The 15,856-nt window shown below is 46.2% G+C and overlaps 1 protein-coding gene across 1 annotated transcript in view; it reads right to left on the bottom strand.

Annotated features, from left to right (window-relative positions):
• The window catches only part of pde11al (phosphodiesterase 11a, like), a 32,366-nt gene extending 22,291 nt beyond the window's left edge, over nucleotides 1-10,075 (bottom strand). Inside the window, exons 1-2 of the mRNA XM_065027454.1 lie at nucleotides 9,230-10,075; nucleotides 3,715-3,873 (exon numbers count right to left, since the gene is read on the bottom strand). Coding sequence (XP_064883526.1) covers nucleotides 3,715-3,873; nucleotides 9,230-10,009 — 939 coding nt within the window. The 5' untranslated portion in view covers nucleotides 10,010-10,075. The remainder of the gene's footprint in view (nucleotides 1-3,714; nucleotides 3,874-9,229) is intronic.
• Between the last annotated feature and the right edge of the window lie 5,781 nt (nucleotides 10,076-15,856).

The raw sequence follows: 15,856 nt of genomic DNA, 5'->3' as shown, positions 1-15,856 counted from the left end.
TCTGATCTCAACTTTACTGTGTTGCTTCTAAACAGCCAAGTCACAAAATCCATCAGTGGCATATAACAAACCTTTTTGGGCCGTCAAGAGTATCTGTGTCAACGCCTGTGTGTGTGTGTGTGTGTGTGTGTGTGTGTGTGTGTGTGTGTGTGTGTGTGTGTGTGTGTGTGTGTGTGTGTGTGTGTGTGTGTGTGTGTGTGTGTGTGTGTGTGTGTGTGTGTGTGTGTGTGTGTGTGTGTGTGTGTGTGTGTGTGTGTGTGTGTGTGTGTGTGTGTGTGTGTGTGTGTGTGTGTGTGTGTGTTGGTGGCTAGTTTACCATTAATAACGTTCTTCTTTTCTTCAACGTCTAATAACACACCTGGCTGCTTTCCTCTTAATGGAGTATTGATTTAGTGAATTAATTACTCAGGTATTAAGTAGGTATTCTGAATGTGCTAGACAACAAGCAGTCACTTACGTAAGATTGAGTCTTTATTAATTGGTTTTCTGTTAAGCAGCCTGTGGGGTTACTGCCTAGACCTATTTACCAACACACACTGAACATACATCTCAACCCAACTCTTTGATATGTGCTGACATTTCTCTCAAAGACTAGGTCCAAACCTAGATTAGCAAATAGTATGATTCACAGATAGCATGCATCACAGATAGCATGCATCACAGATAGCATGCATCACAGATGGCATGCATCACAGATAGCATGCATCACAGATAGCATGCATCACAGATAGCATGCATCACAGATAGCATGCATCACAGATAGCATGCATCACAGATAGCATGCATCACAGATAGCATGCATCACAGATAGCATGCATCACAGATATCATGCATCACAGATAGCATGCATCACAGATAGCATGCATCACAGATAGCATGCATCACAGATAGCATGCATCACAGATAGCATGCATCATGCATCACAGATAGTATGCATCACAGATCAGATAGCATGCATCACAGATAGCATGCATCACAGATAGTATGCATCACAGATAGCATGCATCACAGATAGTATGCATCACAGATAGTATGCATCACAGATAGTATGCATCACAGATAGTATGCATCACAGATAGCATGCATCACAGATAGCATGCATCACAGATAGTATGCATCACAGATAGCATGCATCACAGATAGTATGCATCACAGATAGTATGCATCACAGATAGTATGCATCACAGATAGTATGCATCACAGATAGCATGCATCACAGATAGCATGCATCACAGATAGTATGCATCACAGATAGCATGCATCACAGATAGCATGCATCACAGATAGCATGCATCACAGATAGCATGCATCACAGATAGTATGCATCACAGATAGTATGCATCTGTGAAAATTGTTTTAACAAGGGGTTGCCAAGAATTGCACGTCTTCATATAAATGAGTCTGTGTCTATCACTCTTTTGAAGATCTAATGCATAAAGTGTTGAAAAGGAGTTGACGGTCTTGTTTAACTAAATCCTGCCACCTGCTGGGCATTAAGGAGAACTCCGCGGCCAATCCCAAATGGCTCCCTGTTCCTTACTCACACCATTCCCAACGTAGGGCCCATAGAGTCCTGGTCTAAAGTAGTGCACCATGTAGGGAATAGGGGTCCATTCAGGACATCAAAACAAAAATCAACTGGCCACTAAGAGAGAAAAAACTATTTCACAGGAAATGGTTGAACAGGACCAATGTGTGAAAAAATATGTACATTAGTGAAAGTCCTATAGCTGCAACATCTGTATTGGGGTTAGTAGTGAAAGTCCTATAGCTGCAACATCTGTATTGGGGTTAGTAGTGAAAGCCCTATAGCTCTAACATCTGTATTGGGGTTAGTAGTGAAAGCCCTATAGCTCTAACATCTGTATTGGGGTTAATAGTGAAAGCCCTATAGCTACAACATCTGTATTGGGGTTAGTAGTGAAAGCCCTATAGCTACAACATCTGTATTGGGGTTAGTAGTGAAAGCCCTATAGCTACAACATCTGTATTGGGGTTAGTAAAGCCCTATATAGCTAAACATCTGTATTGGGGTTAGTAGTGAAAGCCCTATAGCTGTAACATCTGTATTGGGGTTAGTAGTGAAAGCCCTATAGCTACAACATCTGTATTGGGGTTAGTAGTGAAAGCCCTATAGCTACAACATCTGTATTGGGGTTAGTAGTGAAAGCCCTATAGCTGTAACATCTGTATTGGGGTTAGTAGTGAAAGCCCTATAGCTACAACATCTGTATTGGGGTTAGTAGTGAAAGCCCTATAGCTACAACATCTGTATTGGGGTTAGTAGTGAAAGCCCTATAGCTCTAACATCTGTATTGGGGTTAGTGGTGAAAGCCCTATAGCTGCAACATCTGTATTGCCCTATAGCTGCACATCTGTATTGGGGTTAGTAGTGAAAGCCCTATAGCTACAACATCTGTATTGGGGTTAGTAGTGAAAGCCCTATAGCTACAACATCTGTATTGGGGTTAGTAGTGAAAGCCCTAAGCCCTCTGTATTGGGGTTAGTAGGCTGCAACATCTGTATTGGGGTTAGTAGTGCCCTACAACATCTGTATTGGGGTTAGTAGTGAAAGCCCTATAGCTGCAACATCTGTATTGGGGTTAGTAGTGAAAGCCCTATAGCTGCAACATCTGTATTGGGGTTAGTAGTGAAAGCCCTATAGCTGCAACATCTGTATTGGGGTTAGTAGTGAAAGCCCTATAGCTGCAACATCTGCTACAACATCTGTATTGGGGTTAGTTAGCCCTAAGCTGCAACATCTGTATTGGGGTTAGTAGTGAAAGCCCTATAGCTACAACATCTGTATTGGGGTTAGTAGTGAAAGCCCTTACAACATCTGTATTGGGGTTAGTAGTGAAAGCCCTATAGCTACAACATCTGTATTGGGGTTAGTAGTGAAAGCCCTATAGCTCAACATCTGTATTGGGGTTAGTAGTGAAAGCCCTATAGCTACAACATCTGTATTGGGGTTAGGGGTTAGTAGTGGGGTTAGAAAGCCCTATAGCTACAACATCTGTATTGGGGTTAGTAGTGAAAGCCCTATAGCTGCAACATCTGTATTGGGGTTAGTAGTGAAAGCCCTATAGCTACAACATCTGTATTGGGGTTAGTAGTGAAAGCCCTATAGCTACAACATCTGTATTGGGGTTAGTAGTGAAAGCCCTATAGCTACAACATCTGTAGCTACAACATCTGTATTGGGGTTAGTAGTGAAAGCCCTATAGCTACAACATCTGTAACATCTGGGGTTAGTAGTGAAAGCCCTATAGCTACAACATCTGTATTGGGGTTAGTAGTGAAAGCCCTATAGCTACAACATCTGTATTGGGGTTAATAGCCCTATGAAAGCCCCCTAAGCTAAAATCTGTATTGGGGTTAGTAGTGAAAGCCCTATAGCTACAACATCTGTATTGGGGTTAGTAGTGAAAGCCCTATAGCTACAACATCTGTATTGGGGTTAGTTCTTATTGGATATTCCTGTATGTGAAATAATAATCTACCAGGTTGGTTCTGAGACAGTAACACTGATCTCCCATTGGTGGAGATAGTGGTGATGATGTCAATGACAATAATGAATTCTCATTGTACAGGAACTTTAGTTTTACCACTCTTCTATTGGTCCATGAAGCCAGACAAGCTCAATCGAGCCCAGCTAAAGGATTTGAAATGATTTTTAGTGGTATTCTGAACTCAGGTGTGCTGTGGACTGACCTTCTCATCGTCCTCAGTAAAAGGTGTTCCGATTGGGTTCTTGTTGATGGCCTGCACAACCCCGATGACCTCTCCATCACTGTTACTGATGGTCATACACAGGATAGACTGGGTCTTATAGCCGGTCAGCTTGTCTATCTCGTCACTGAACCGATGGTCCTACAGGGGGAGACATATAGGAGGAGAAATACACACACACACACACACACACAGATACACACAGATACACACACACACACACATACACACACACACACACACACACACACACACACACACACACACACACACACACACACACACACACACACACACACACACACACACATACACACACACACACACACACACACAAACACACACACACACACACACGAATACAGACACATACACACATCTTTTTATTATTCAGAAATCAGAGACGGCCTAAAATCAATCTGAACCAACAGAATAGATTTGACTGTAGCCTAGTTAATATGGGTCAAAACACTGTGTTAATGTAGCCTACAGCACTGCAGTGGACTGTGTTAATGTAGCCTACAGCACTGCAGTGCACTGTGTTAATGTAGCCTACAGCACTGTAGTACACTGTGTTAATGTAGCCTACAGCACTGCAGTACACTGTGTTAATGAAGCCTACAGCACTGTAGTACACTGTGTTAATGTAGCCTACAGCACTGTAGTACACTGTGTTAATGTAGCCTACAGCACTGCAGTACACTGTGTTAATGTAGCCTACAGCACTGCAGTACACTGTGTTAATGAAGCCTACAGCACTGCAGTGGACTGTGTTAATGTAGCCTACAGCACTGCAGTGGACTGTGTTAATGTAGCCTACAGCACTGTAGTACACTGTGTGAATGTAGCCTACAGCACTGTAATACACTGTGTTAATATAGCCTACAGCACTGCAGTGCACTGTGTTAATGTAGCCTACAGCACTGTAGTACACTGTGTTAATGTAGCCTACAGCACTGCAGTGGACTGTGTTAATGTAGCCTACAGCACTGTAGTACACTGTGTTAATGTAGCCTACAGCACTGCAGTGGACTGTGTTAATGTAGCCTACAGCACTGCAGTACACTGTGTTAATGTAGCCTACAGCACTGCAGTGGACTGTGTTAATGTAGCCTACAGCACTGTATTACACTGTGTGAATGTAGCCTACAGCACTGCAGTACACTGTGTTAATGTAGCCTACAGCACTGCAGTACACTGTGTTAATGTAGCCTACAGCACTGCAGTACACTAGGTGAATGTAACCTACAGCACTGTAGTACACTGTGTTAATGTAGCCTACAGCACTGCAGTACACTGTGTTAATGTAGCCTACAGCACTGCAGTACACTGTGTTAATGTAGCCTACAGCACTGCAGTACACTGTGTTAATGTAACCTACAGCACTGCAGTACACTGTGTTAATGTAGCCTACAGCACTGCAGTACACTGTGTTAATGTAGCCTACAGCACTGCAGTACACTGTGTTAATGTAGCCTACAGCACTGCAGTACACTGTGTTAATGTAGCCTACAGCACTGCAGTGGACTGTGTTAATGTAGCCTACAGCACTGCAGTACACTGTGTTAATGTAGCCTACAGCACTGCAGTACACTGTGTTAATGTAGCCTACAGCACTGCAGTACACTGTGTTAATGTAGCCTACAGCACTGCAGTACACTGTGTTAATGTAGCCTACAGCACTGCAGTACACTAGGTGAATGTAGCCTACAGCACTGTAGTACACTGTGTTAATGTAGCCTACAGCACTGCAGTACACTGTGTTAATGTAGCCTACAGCACTGCAGTACACTGTGTTAATGTAGCCTACAGCACTGCAGTACACTGTGTTAATGTAACCTACAGACACTGCAGTACACTGTGTTAATGTAAACCTACAGCACTGTGTACACTGTGTTAATGAAGCCTACAGCACTGCAGTACTGGAACTATTGGAGGGCGTGCAGCACACTGTGTTAATGTAGCCTAGCACTGCAGTAACTGTGTTAATGTAGCCTACAGCACTGCAGTACACTGTGTTAGTACCTGAACTGTTGGAGGGCGTACTGTGTTAGTAGCCTACAGCAGTGTACCAGGTAACTGTTGGATGTAGCCTACAGCGCCAGAGCTACATGGTATTCTTATGTGCAGTGCACCACAGACCTACAGGTAACTGCCAAAATAATGGAAACCCCAACATAAAGTGTCTTAATAGGGCATTGGCCACCACGAGCCAGTACCTGGAACTATTGGAGGGCGTGGGGCACCACGAGCCAGTACCTGGAACTATTGGATGGCGTCGGGCACCACGAGCCAGTACCTGGAACTATTGGAGGGCGTGGGGCACCACGAGCCAGTACCTGGAACTATTGGAGGGCGTCGGGCCACCACGAGCCAGTACCAGGTACTATTGGAGGGCGTTGGCCACCACGAGCCAGTACCTGGAACTATTGGAGGGCGTTGGGTCACCACGAGCCAGTACCTGGAACTATTGGAGGGCGTGGGGCACCACGAGCCAGTACCTGGAACTATTGGAGGGCGTTGGGGCACCACGAGCCAGTACCTGGAACTATTGGAGGGTGTTGGCCACCACGAGCCAGTACCTGGAACTATTGGAGGGCGTGGGGCACCACGAGCCAGTACCTGGAACTATTGGAGGGCGTTGGCCACCACGATCCAGTACCTGGAGCTATTGGAGGGCGTGGGGCACCACGAGCCAGTACCTAGAACTATTGGAGGGCGTTGGGTCACCACGAGCCAGTACCTGGAACTATTGGAGGGCGTTGGGTCACCACGAGCCAGTACCTGGAACTATTGGAGGGTGTTGGCCACCACGAGCCAGTACCTGGAACTATTGGAGGGCGTGGGGCACCACGAGCCAGTACCTGGAACTATTGGAGGGCGTGGGGCCGCCACGAGCCAGTACCTGAAACTATTGGAGGGCGTGGGGCACCACGAGCCAGTACCTGGAACTATTGGAGGGCGTGGGGCACCACGAGCCAGTACCTAGAACTATTGGAGGGCGTTGGGTCACCACGAGCCAGTACCTGGAACTATTGGAGGGCGTTGGGTCACCACGAGCCAGTACCTGGAACTATTGGAGGGCGTTGGGTCACCACGAGCCAGTACCTGGAACTATTGGAGGGTGTTGGCCACCACGAGCCAGTACCTAGAACTATTGGAGGGTGTTGGCCACCACGGGCCAGTACCTGGAACTATTGGAGGGTGTTGGCCACCACGAGCCAGTACCTGGAACTATTGGAGGGCGTGGGGCCACCACGAGCCAGTACCTGGAACTATTGGAGGGTGTGGGGCCACCACGAGCCAGTACCTGGAACTATTGGAGGGTGTTGGGTCACCACGAGCCAGTACCGGGAACTATTGGAGGGCGTGGGGTCACCATGAGCCAGTACCTGGAACTATTGGAGGGTGTGGGGCCACCACGAGCCAGTACCTGGAACTATTGGAGGGTGTTGGGTCACCACGAGCCAGTACCGGGAACTATTGGAGGGCGTTGGCCACCACGAGCCAGTACCTGGAACTATTGGAGGGCGTTGGCCACCACGAGCCAGTACCTGGAACTATTGGAGGGCGTTGGCCACCACGAGCCAGTACCTGGAGCTATTGGAGGGCGTTGGCCACCACGAGCCAGTACCTGGAACTATTGGAGGGCGTGGGGCACCACGAGCCAGTACCTGGAACTATTGGAGGGCGTGGGGTCACCACGAGCCAGTACCTGGAACTATTGGAGGGCGTTGGGTCACCACGAGCCAGTACCTGGAACTATTGGAGGGCGTGGGGTCACCACGAGCCAGTACCTGGAACTATTGGAGGGCGTTGGGTCACCACGAGCCAGTACCTGGAACTACTGGAGGGTGTTGGGTCACCACGAGCCAGTACCTGGAACTATTGGAGGGCGTTGGCCACCACGAGCCAGTACCTGGAACTATTGGAGGGCGTTGGCCACCACGAGCCAGTACCTGGAACTATTGGAGGGCGTGGGGCAAGTAACTGAAAGGTGGCTGGTTTCAATACCCGAGCCAACAAGGTGAAAAATCTTTTGATGTGCCCTGGAGCAAGGCTCTTTACCCTAATGTGCTCCCGGGGTGCCATATGTCTGGGGCGGCAGGTAGCCTAGTGGTTAGAGCGTTGGACTAGTAACCGAAAGGTTGCAAGATTGAATCCCAGAGCTGTCAAGGTAAAAATCTGTATTTTTCTGCCCCTGAACAAGGCAGTTAACCCACTGTCTGTAGGCTGTCATAGAAAATAAGAATTTGTCTTTAACTGACTTGCCTAGTTAAATAAAGGTTAAAAAACACACATTTCACTTCACCTATCCAGGGGTATGTGACAATACAACAGTATTTCATTTTTTTCCATAATTTGATAGTGGTGGAAAACGCTATTTCAGGAGTCACTCCAGAATCTCCCATAAGTGTTTAATTGGGTTGATCTGGTGACTGAGACACACACACACACACACACACACACACACACACACACACACACACACACACACATCTCTTTAAACCCTCTATGCTCATTTGAGACCCCTCTTTCAAAGTCACTGGGAACTCTTCTTCTAGCCATAGTAGCCAAAATAATGGGCAACTGGGTATTTTTATACATGACCCTAAGCATGATGGGATGTGAATTGCTTAATTAACTCAGCAACCACACCTGGTGTCTATATACATGTATCTCTCATTTACTCAAGTGTTTCCTTTATTTTGGCAGTTACATGTACACCTTATTGCTCTAATACAAATGTGTATCCCAAATGTGACCCTATTACCCAACTAGGGCACTAATTTTAACCAGGGCCTGCACTATATTTTCAAATGTACTGCACTATGGAGGGAATAGGGTGCCACTTGGGATGACACATGTCAAATAAATTGGTCCACTGGGTCCCAGGACTGGGCTTAACATCTCTCAAAATCCCACGAGGCTGCTCTATTCCTGCTAGCCTATTGTCTATTGCCAGTAGCCCAGTTCCCACGAGGCCGGACCAGCGTCAACATGTTGCCTCTGCCTCGCCAGACGCCCATGGCCATGATATAATGATGTGTAGTGCGCGACTGGTGGATGGGACTCCGGAGAGGGTGAGAGATGCAGCCTTGCAGGGAATGAAATGACCATGGTTTTCATGTCCCTGTCTATGGAGGAAACGATGGTGGATGGGGCTCCGGAGAGGTGAGAGATGCAGCCCTGCAGGGAATGAAATGACCATGGTTTTCATGTCCCTGTCTATGGAGGAAACGATGGTGGATGGGGCTCCGGAGAGGTGAGAGATGCAGCCCTGCAGGGAATGAAATGGACATGGTTTTCATGTCCCTGTCTATGGAGGAAACGATGGTGGATGGGCAGTATGTTTGTTCATGTAATTGTAATAATTTTGTTTCTTTATCCCAATAATAGCATTGAATCAAAATGAAATATTACAATTTTGCATTTGTGGTTTGCAGCGATGGGTCTAATTTAGGAAACCTGGTGTTTCCAAATTGATAATGTTTACCTCATATGCGTTGGGTATGTTTACAGTCTCCCCATGCTCTGCCACGTATCCAATAATGCCCTTTCCCCATGGCACCTGCACCTCGTTAGAGTTCAGAGTGCTGGAAGAGGGTCGCACCGTGGTGCCCAGGTGCACGTTGAATAACTTAGACACCAGTGTTCTCTTGTGAGATGGTCCCTCAACTAGGAACAGCGAGCACCTATCCGCATTCACCAGGATACACACATTGATTAGGATCTTATAACTCAGGTTGGTCATGTCCAGGTCATTGGAGACATCTTTCACCAACTCAAGGAAGAACTCCCTCTCGTTGGTCTCCTTCAGTCTGTACTTGTAGTCGATGGCACTGGAAGCGTACTGGGGCACATTGACCCTGGATTCGAGAAGGGCGCTCAGAATGTGTCCGGTAGTTGGCGGCAAAGAACTAGCTTTGCGCAGTAACGCGCGGCGTCTCATGCTGGACTGGGAATCATCGTGTTCCCTGTGACTGGCGTGCTCGTCGTAGGTTCTGTGCGTGGTGGTGGCTTTGGACCGGGCAAAGTTCCTTCGGAGCTCCATGTGGGAGGAGCGGCGCCGGAGACCGTCAGGGTTGGTCGGCCAGAGCGGGTTCCTGGGCACTCCGCCACGCTTTTCCTCCGCAAGGGAGACTTTGGACGGCTGTTGGTCCTTCAACCACCTGCTCACCGTATCGCATTTTCCTTTACGCATGACATACTCCTCAAAGAGGTCCGGGTGGCAGTCCAAAAACGCTTCCACATCAGAGAAGTCAAAAGTAGTCATCGGGGAAAAAATAAAAGACCCTAAGAAGAAGCAAAATAATATCAGGATAACAGGAGATACCGAGTCAATTCATGAGGTGCTCTGGAGCAGACGGTTGTTCAGGTTCTGTAGAGAGAGAGAGAGAGAGAGAGGATGCCGTTTCAGCTCTTCATTTCCTCCCTGCTGCCCATTTAAAACAATCTGTCTTCGTCCTCTTCTATGGAATGCTGCAAGCAAAGATTTTCAGCTAGAGTATTAAATCAATTATTAATGAATTATGTTTACTTCTTGAGACTAAATTGAGGACGCTGAGTGTAGCAAGTTGAGGGGCTGTGTGTCAGTGAGCTGAGACTACAGCACCAGATTCCCTGGTGGTTCTGAAGCTTATACAATGCAGATCAGGAGCACTGTCCGCTTGCTGCAGATCAGGAGGAAAACACTGTCCGCTTGCTGCAGATCAGGAGGAAAACACTGTCCTCTTGCTGCAGATCAGGAGGAAAACACTGTCCTCTTGCTGCAGATCAGGAGGAAAACACTGTCCTCTTGCTGCAGATCAGGAGGTAAACACTGTCCTCTTGCTGCAGATCAGGAGGAAAACACTGTGCGCTTGCTGCAGATCAGGAGGTAAACACTGTGCGCTTGTTGCAGATCAGGAGGAAAACACTGTCCGCTTGCTGCAGATCAGGAGGAAAACACTGTCCGCTGCAGATCAGGAGGAAAACACTGTCCGCGCTCAGGAGGAAAACACTGTCCGCTTGCAGATCAGGAGGAAAACACTGTCCGCGCAGATCAGGAGGAAAACACTGTCCGCTGCAGATCAGGAGGAAAACACTGTCCGCTTGCTGCAGATCAGGAGGAAAACACTGTCCGCTTGCTGCAGATCAGGAGGAAAACACTGTCCGCTTGTTGCAGATCAGGAGGAAAACACTGTCCGCTTGCTGCAGATCAGGAGGAAAACACTGTCCGCTGCAGATCAGGAGGAAAACACTGTCCTCTTGCTGCAGATCAGGAGGAAAACACTGTCCGCTTGTCAGGAGGAAAACACTGTCCGCTTGTTGCAGATCAGGAGGAAAACACTGTCCGCTTGTTGCAGATCAGGAGGAAAACACTGTCCGCTTGTTGCAGATCAGGAGGAAAACACTGTCCGCTTGCTGCAGATCAGGAGGAAAACACTGTCCGCTTGCTGCAGATCAGGAGGAAAACACTGTCCGCTTGCTGCAGATCAGGAGGAAAACACTGTCCTCTTGCTGCAGATCAGGAAAACACTGTCCGCTTGCTGCAGATCAGGAGGAAAACACTGTCCGCTTGCTGCAGATCAGGAGGAAAACACTGTCCTCTTGCTGCAGATCAGGAGGAAAACAGTCAGTGCAGATCAGGAGGAAAACACTGTCCGCTTGCTGCAGATCAGGAGGAAAACACTGTCCGCTTGCTGCAGATCAGGAGGAAAACACTGTCCGCTTGCTTGTAGCAGTAGAAGTTCTCTTTCTTTATTTGCCAGGGACACTTGAAATAGCACACTATTCCATATTTAGTGCACTGCTTTTTGCCAGGGCCTATGATGAGTGAATAGGGTGTCATTTCAGACTCGGGCTCTCTCTCTTTACAGGGCTCCAATTTAAAATGAATGAGAATATTAAATTACATTTCCTTTGAATCATTTTAGAGTGACTGCAGCCAAATATATTATATATATGTGTGTGTGTGTGTGTGTGTGTGTGTGGTGTGTGTGTGTGTGTGTGTGTGTGTGTGTGTGTGTGTGTGTGTGTGTGTGGAAAAGAACAGAGTGAGATAGAGAGGGAGAAAAAGAAGAGAGAACATTAATATTAATGTCCAGGTTCTCCTTTGTCGACACACACTAGCCACCCAGCACACCTTGAGAAGCCAATTACCACTTTGTACAGCACATAAATAATCCTCCCTCTGCTCTCAGATATGGAACACCAACTTTGAAGTTTATGGAGCACAATTAGTTATTTACAGTGGGATTTACTGTCCATATGCACATTTTAATTACATTATTAAAACACTACGCTTGTGTCTAAAATGGCACCCTATTCCCTATAAAGTGCACTACTTTGGACCATCCTCATAGGCTCTGGTAAAGAGTAGTGCAATATATGGTGAATAGCGTGCCATCTGGGACTCAAATCCTTAAAATCCAACAATAGTTGATAATATAAAACAGAAAAAGCTGAGTGGTCGGACTAATAGTAATGACGGTGATGACTAAAGGCTGAGTGGTAGGACTAACAGTAATGATGGTGATGACTAAAGGCTGAGTGGTAGGACTAACAGTAATGATGGTGATGACTAAAGGCTGAGTGGTCGGACTAATAGTAATGACGGTGATGACTAAAGGCTGAGTGGTAGGACTAACAGTAATGATGGTGATGACTAAAGGCTGAGTGGTAGGACTAACAGTAATGATGGTGATGACTAAAGGCTGAGTGGTAGGACTAATAGTAATGACGGTGATGACTAAAGGCTGAGTGGTAGGACTAACAGTAATGATGGTGATGACTAAAGGCTGAGTGGTAGGACTAACAGTAATGATGGTGATGACTAAAGGCTGAGTGGTAGGACTAACAGTAATGACGGTGATGACTAAAGGCTGAGTGGTAGGACTAACAGTAATGATGGTGATGACTAAAGGCTGAGTGGTAGGACTAACAGTAATGATGGTGATGACTAAAGGCTGAGTGGTAGGACTAACAGTAATGATGGTGATGACTAAAGGCTGAGTGGTCGGACTAATAGTAATGATGGTGATGACTAAAGGCTGAGTGGTAGGACTAACAGTAATGATGGTGATGACTAAAGTCTGAGTGGTAGGACTAACAGTAATGATGGTGATGACTAAAGGCTGAGTGGTAGGACTAACAGTAATGATGGTGATGACTAAAGCCTGAGTGGTAGGACTAACAGTAATGATGGTGATGACTAAAGGCTGATGACTAAAGGCTGAGTGGTCGGACTAATAGTAATGATGGTGATGACTAAAGGCTGAGTGGTAGGACTAACAGTAATGATGGTGATGACTAAAGTCTGAGTGGTAGGACTAACAGTAATGATGGTGATGACTAAAGGCTGAGTGGTAGGACTAACAGTAATGATGGTGATGACTAAAGACTGAGTGGTAGGACTAACAGTAATGATGGTGATGACTAAAGGCTGAGTGGTCGGACTAACAGTAATGATGGTGATGACTAAAGGCTGAGTGGTAGGACTAACAGTAATGATGGTGATGACTAAAGGCTGAGTGGTCTAGAAGGCTGAGTGGTCTAATTTTAATGATGGTGATGACTAAAGGCTGAGTGGTAGGACTAACAGTAATGATGGTGATGACTAAAGGCTGAGTGGTAGGACTAATAGTAATGACGGTGATGACTAAAGGCTGAGTGGTAGGACTAATAGTAATGATGGTGATGACTAAAGGCTGAGTGGTAGGACTAACAGTAATTATGGTGATGACTAAAGCCTGAGTGGTAGGACTAACAGTAATGATGGTGATGACTAAAGGCCTAGGACACAATCTTGCTCCAAACCTACTATTTTATATTTCTATATAACTTTCTGTATTTTCTAGTGTGCCGTTTTTATACTGTATAGATGTTCCTGCCAAAACCAGCAGCTGGATCTACGCACTGGTATTTTCTTTCTTTCTAGAACTCATTTTACAATTACATCACTCCCTGCAGAGTCGACAGGAAGTGGATATTTCTCGTTTTCATTATACAGTCATTTTCAACTTAATTTTCGTTTCCCATGAAAAACAGAAGCAGCGACTCTGTTCAGGCGTCCTTCTATGTTTAACATCTCTTTTGTCATTGAGTCCTGCAATGGGAAAGGGGGATACATTCAGCTCTTGTCTTAACCGTCCTACACGTGTACATGACTTGACTTCTTAATAAACAGGGTCCAGTGGCCTTGTCTCTCCATCTGTAGTCCTTCTTAATAAACAGGGCTGTAGTCCAGTGGTCTTGTCTCTCCATCTGTAGTCCTTCTTAATAAACAGGGTCCAGTGGTCTTGTCTCTCCATCTGTAGTCCTTCTTAATAAACAGGGCTGTAGTCCAGTGGTCTTGTCTCTCTCCATCTGTAGTCCTTCTTGATAAACAGGGCTGTAGTCCAGTGGTCTTGTCTCTCCATCTGTAGTCCTTCTTAATAAACAGGGTCCAGTGACCTTGTCTCTCCATCTGTAGTCCTTCTTAATAAACATGACTGTAGTCCAGTGGCCTTGTCTCTCCATCTGTAGTCCTTCTTAATAAACAGGGCTGTAGTCCAGTGGTCTTGTCTCTCTCCATCTGTAGTCCTTCTTAATAAACAGGGCTGTAGTCCAGTGGTCTTGTCTCTCCATCTGTAGTCCTTCTTAATAAACAGGGCTGTAGTCCAGTGGTCTTGTCTTTCCATCTGTAGTCCTTCTTAATAAACAGGGCTGTAGTCCAGTGGTCTTGTCTCTCCATCTGTAGTCCTTCTTAATAAACAGGGCTGTAGTCCAGTGGTCTTTTCTCTCCATCTGTAGTCCTTCTTCATAAACATGGCTGTAGTCCAGTGGTCTTGTCTCTCCATATCTAGTCCTTCTTCATAAACATGGCTGTAGTCCAGTGGTCTTGTCTCTCCATCTGTAGTCCTTCTTAATAAACAGGGCTGTAGTCCAGTGGTCTTGTCTCTCCATATCTAGTCCTTCTTCATAAACAGGGCTGTAAGTCCAGTGGTCTTGTCTCTCCATCTGTAGTCCTTCTTCATAAACATGGCTGTAGTCCAGTGGTCTTGTCTCTCCATATCTAGTCCTTCTTCATAAACATGGCTGTAGTCCAGTGGTCTTGTCTCTCCATCTGTAGTCCTTCTTAATAAACAGGGCTGTAGTCCAGTGGTCTTGTCTCTCCATCTGTAGTCCTTCTTAATAAACATGGCTGTAGTCCAGTGGTCTTGTCTCTCCATCTGTAGTCCTTCTTAATAAACATGGCTGTAGTCCAGTGGTCTTGTCTCTCCATCTGTAGTCCTTCTTAATAAACAGGGCTGTAGTCCAGTGGTCTTGTCTCTCCATCTGTAGTCCTTCTTCATAAACATGGCTGTAGTCCAGTGGTCTTGTCTCTCCATCTCTAGTCCTTCTTCATAAACATGGCTGTAGTCCAGTGGTCTTGTCTCTCTCCATCTGTAGTCCTTCTTAATAAACAGGGCTGTAGTCCAGTGGTCTTGTCTCTCCATCTGTAGTCCTTCTTCATAAACAGGGCTGTCAGAAAGCTACTTATTGTGCTATACATGTCTATTTCTCTCCCTCTCTATCTGTCTCTCTCACACACGCACACACACACACGCACACACACACACACACACACACACACACACACACACACACACACACACACACACACACACACACACACACACACACACAGACACACACACACACAGACACACACACACACACACACACATTCTCCCCTCTAGGTCTCCATAGATTAGTTCTGATTTGTTTTGAAATGTGCTTTGAAATATTCACTTTATTCTCCTGGAAACTGGAAACGAGTCCAGCTGGATTGCTTTGAGCACCAGGCTCCTATCATTCTCAGCAGCACAGATGAGAGAGCACTAAGCCAGGAGAGTTGTCTCCATCATATAACTGTATAGCCAGTCCATTATCCATGAGACATAAATGGACTGGCCATAGGGCAGATGGGCTCTACCGTCTTCCTTTATCCCATGCGGGCCTGTCTAAATGGGATGTTTTGGCAGAATGATCATTATTTGACTAATCATGAGGGCATCTTGGAAAAACGTGTGTGGTATGGGGGCCTCGTTGGGAATAAATGGGCCGGTGTGTTAGAAATTCCCTTTCTGGTTCCAGTCCGCCCCTCTTCATTGTCTTT

This window comes from Oncorhynchus nerka, linkage group LG14 (genome assembly GCF_034236695.1).
Source record: "Oncorhynchus nerka isolate Pitt River linkage group LG14, Oner_Uvic_2.0, whole genome shotgun sequence".
Taxonomy (NCBI): Eukaryota; Metazoa; Chordata; class Actinopteri; order Salmoniformes; family Salmonidae; genus Oncorhynchus; species Oncorhynchus nerka.
The sequence above is the reverse complement of the archived record's forward strand: the minus strand, read 5'-3'. Positions and strand labels throughout refer to the sequence as shown.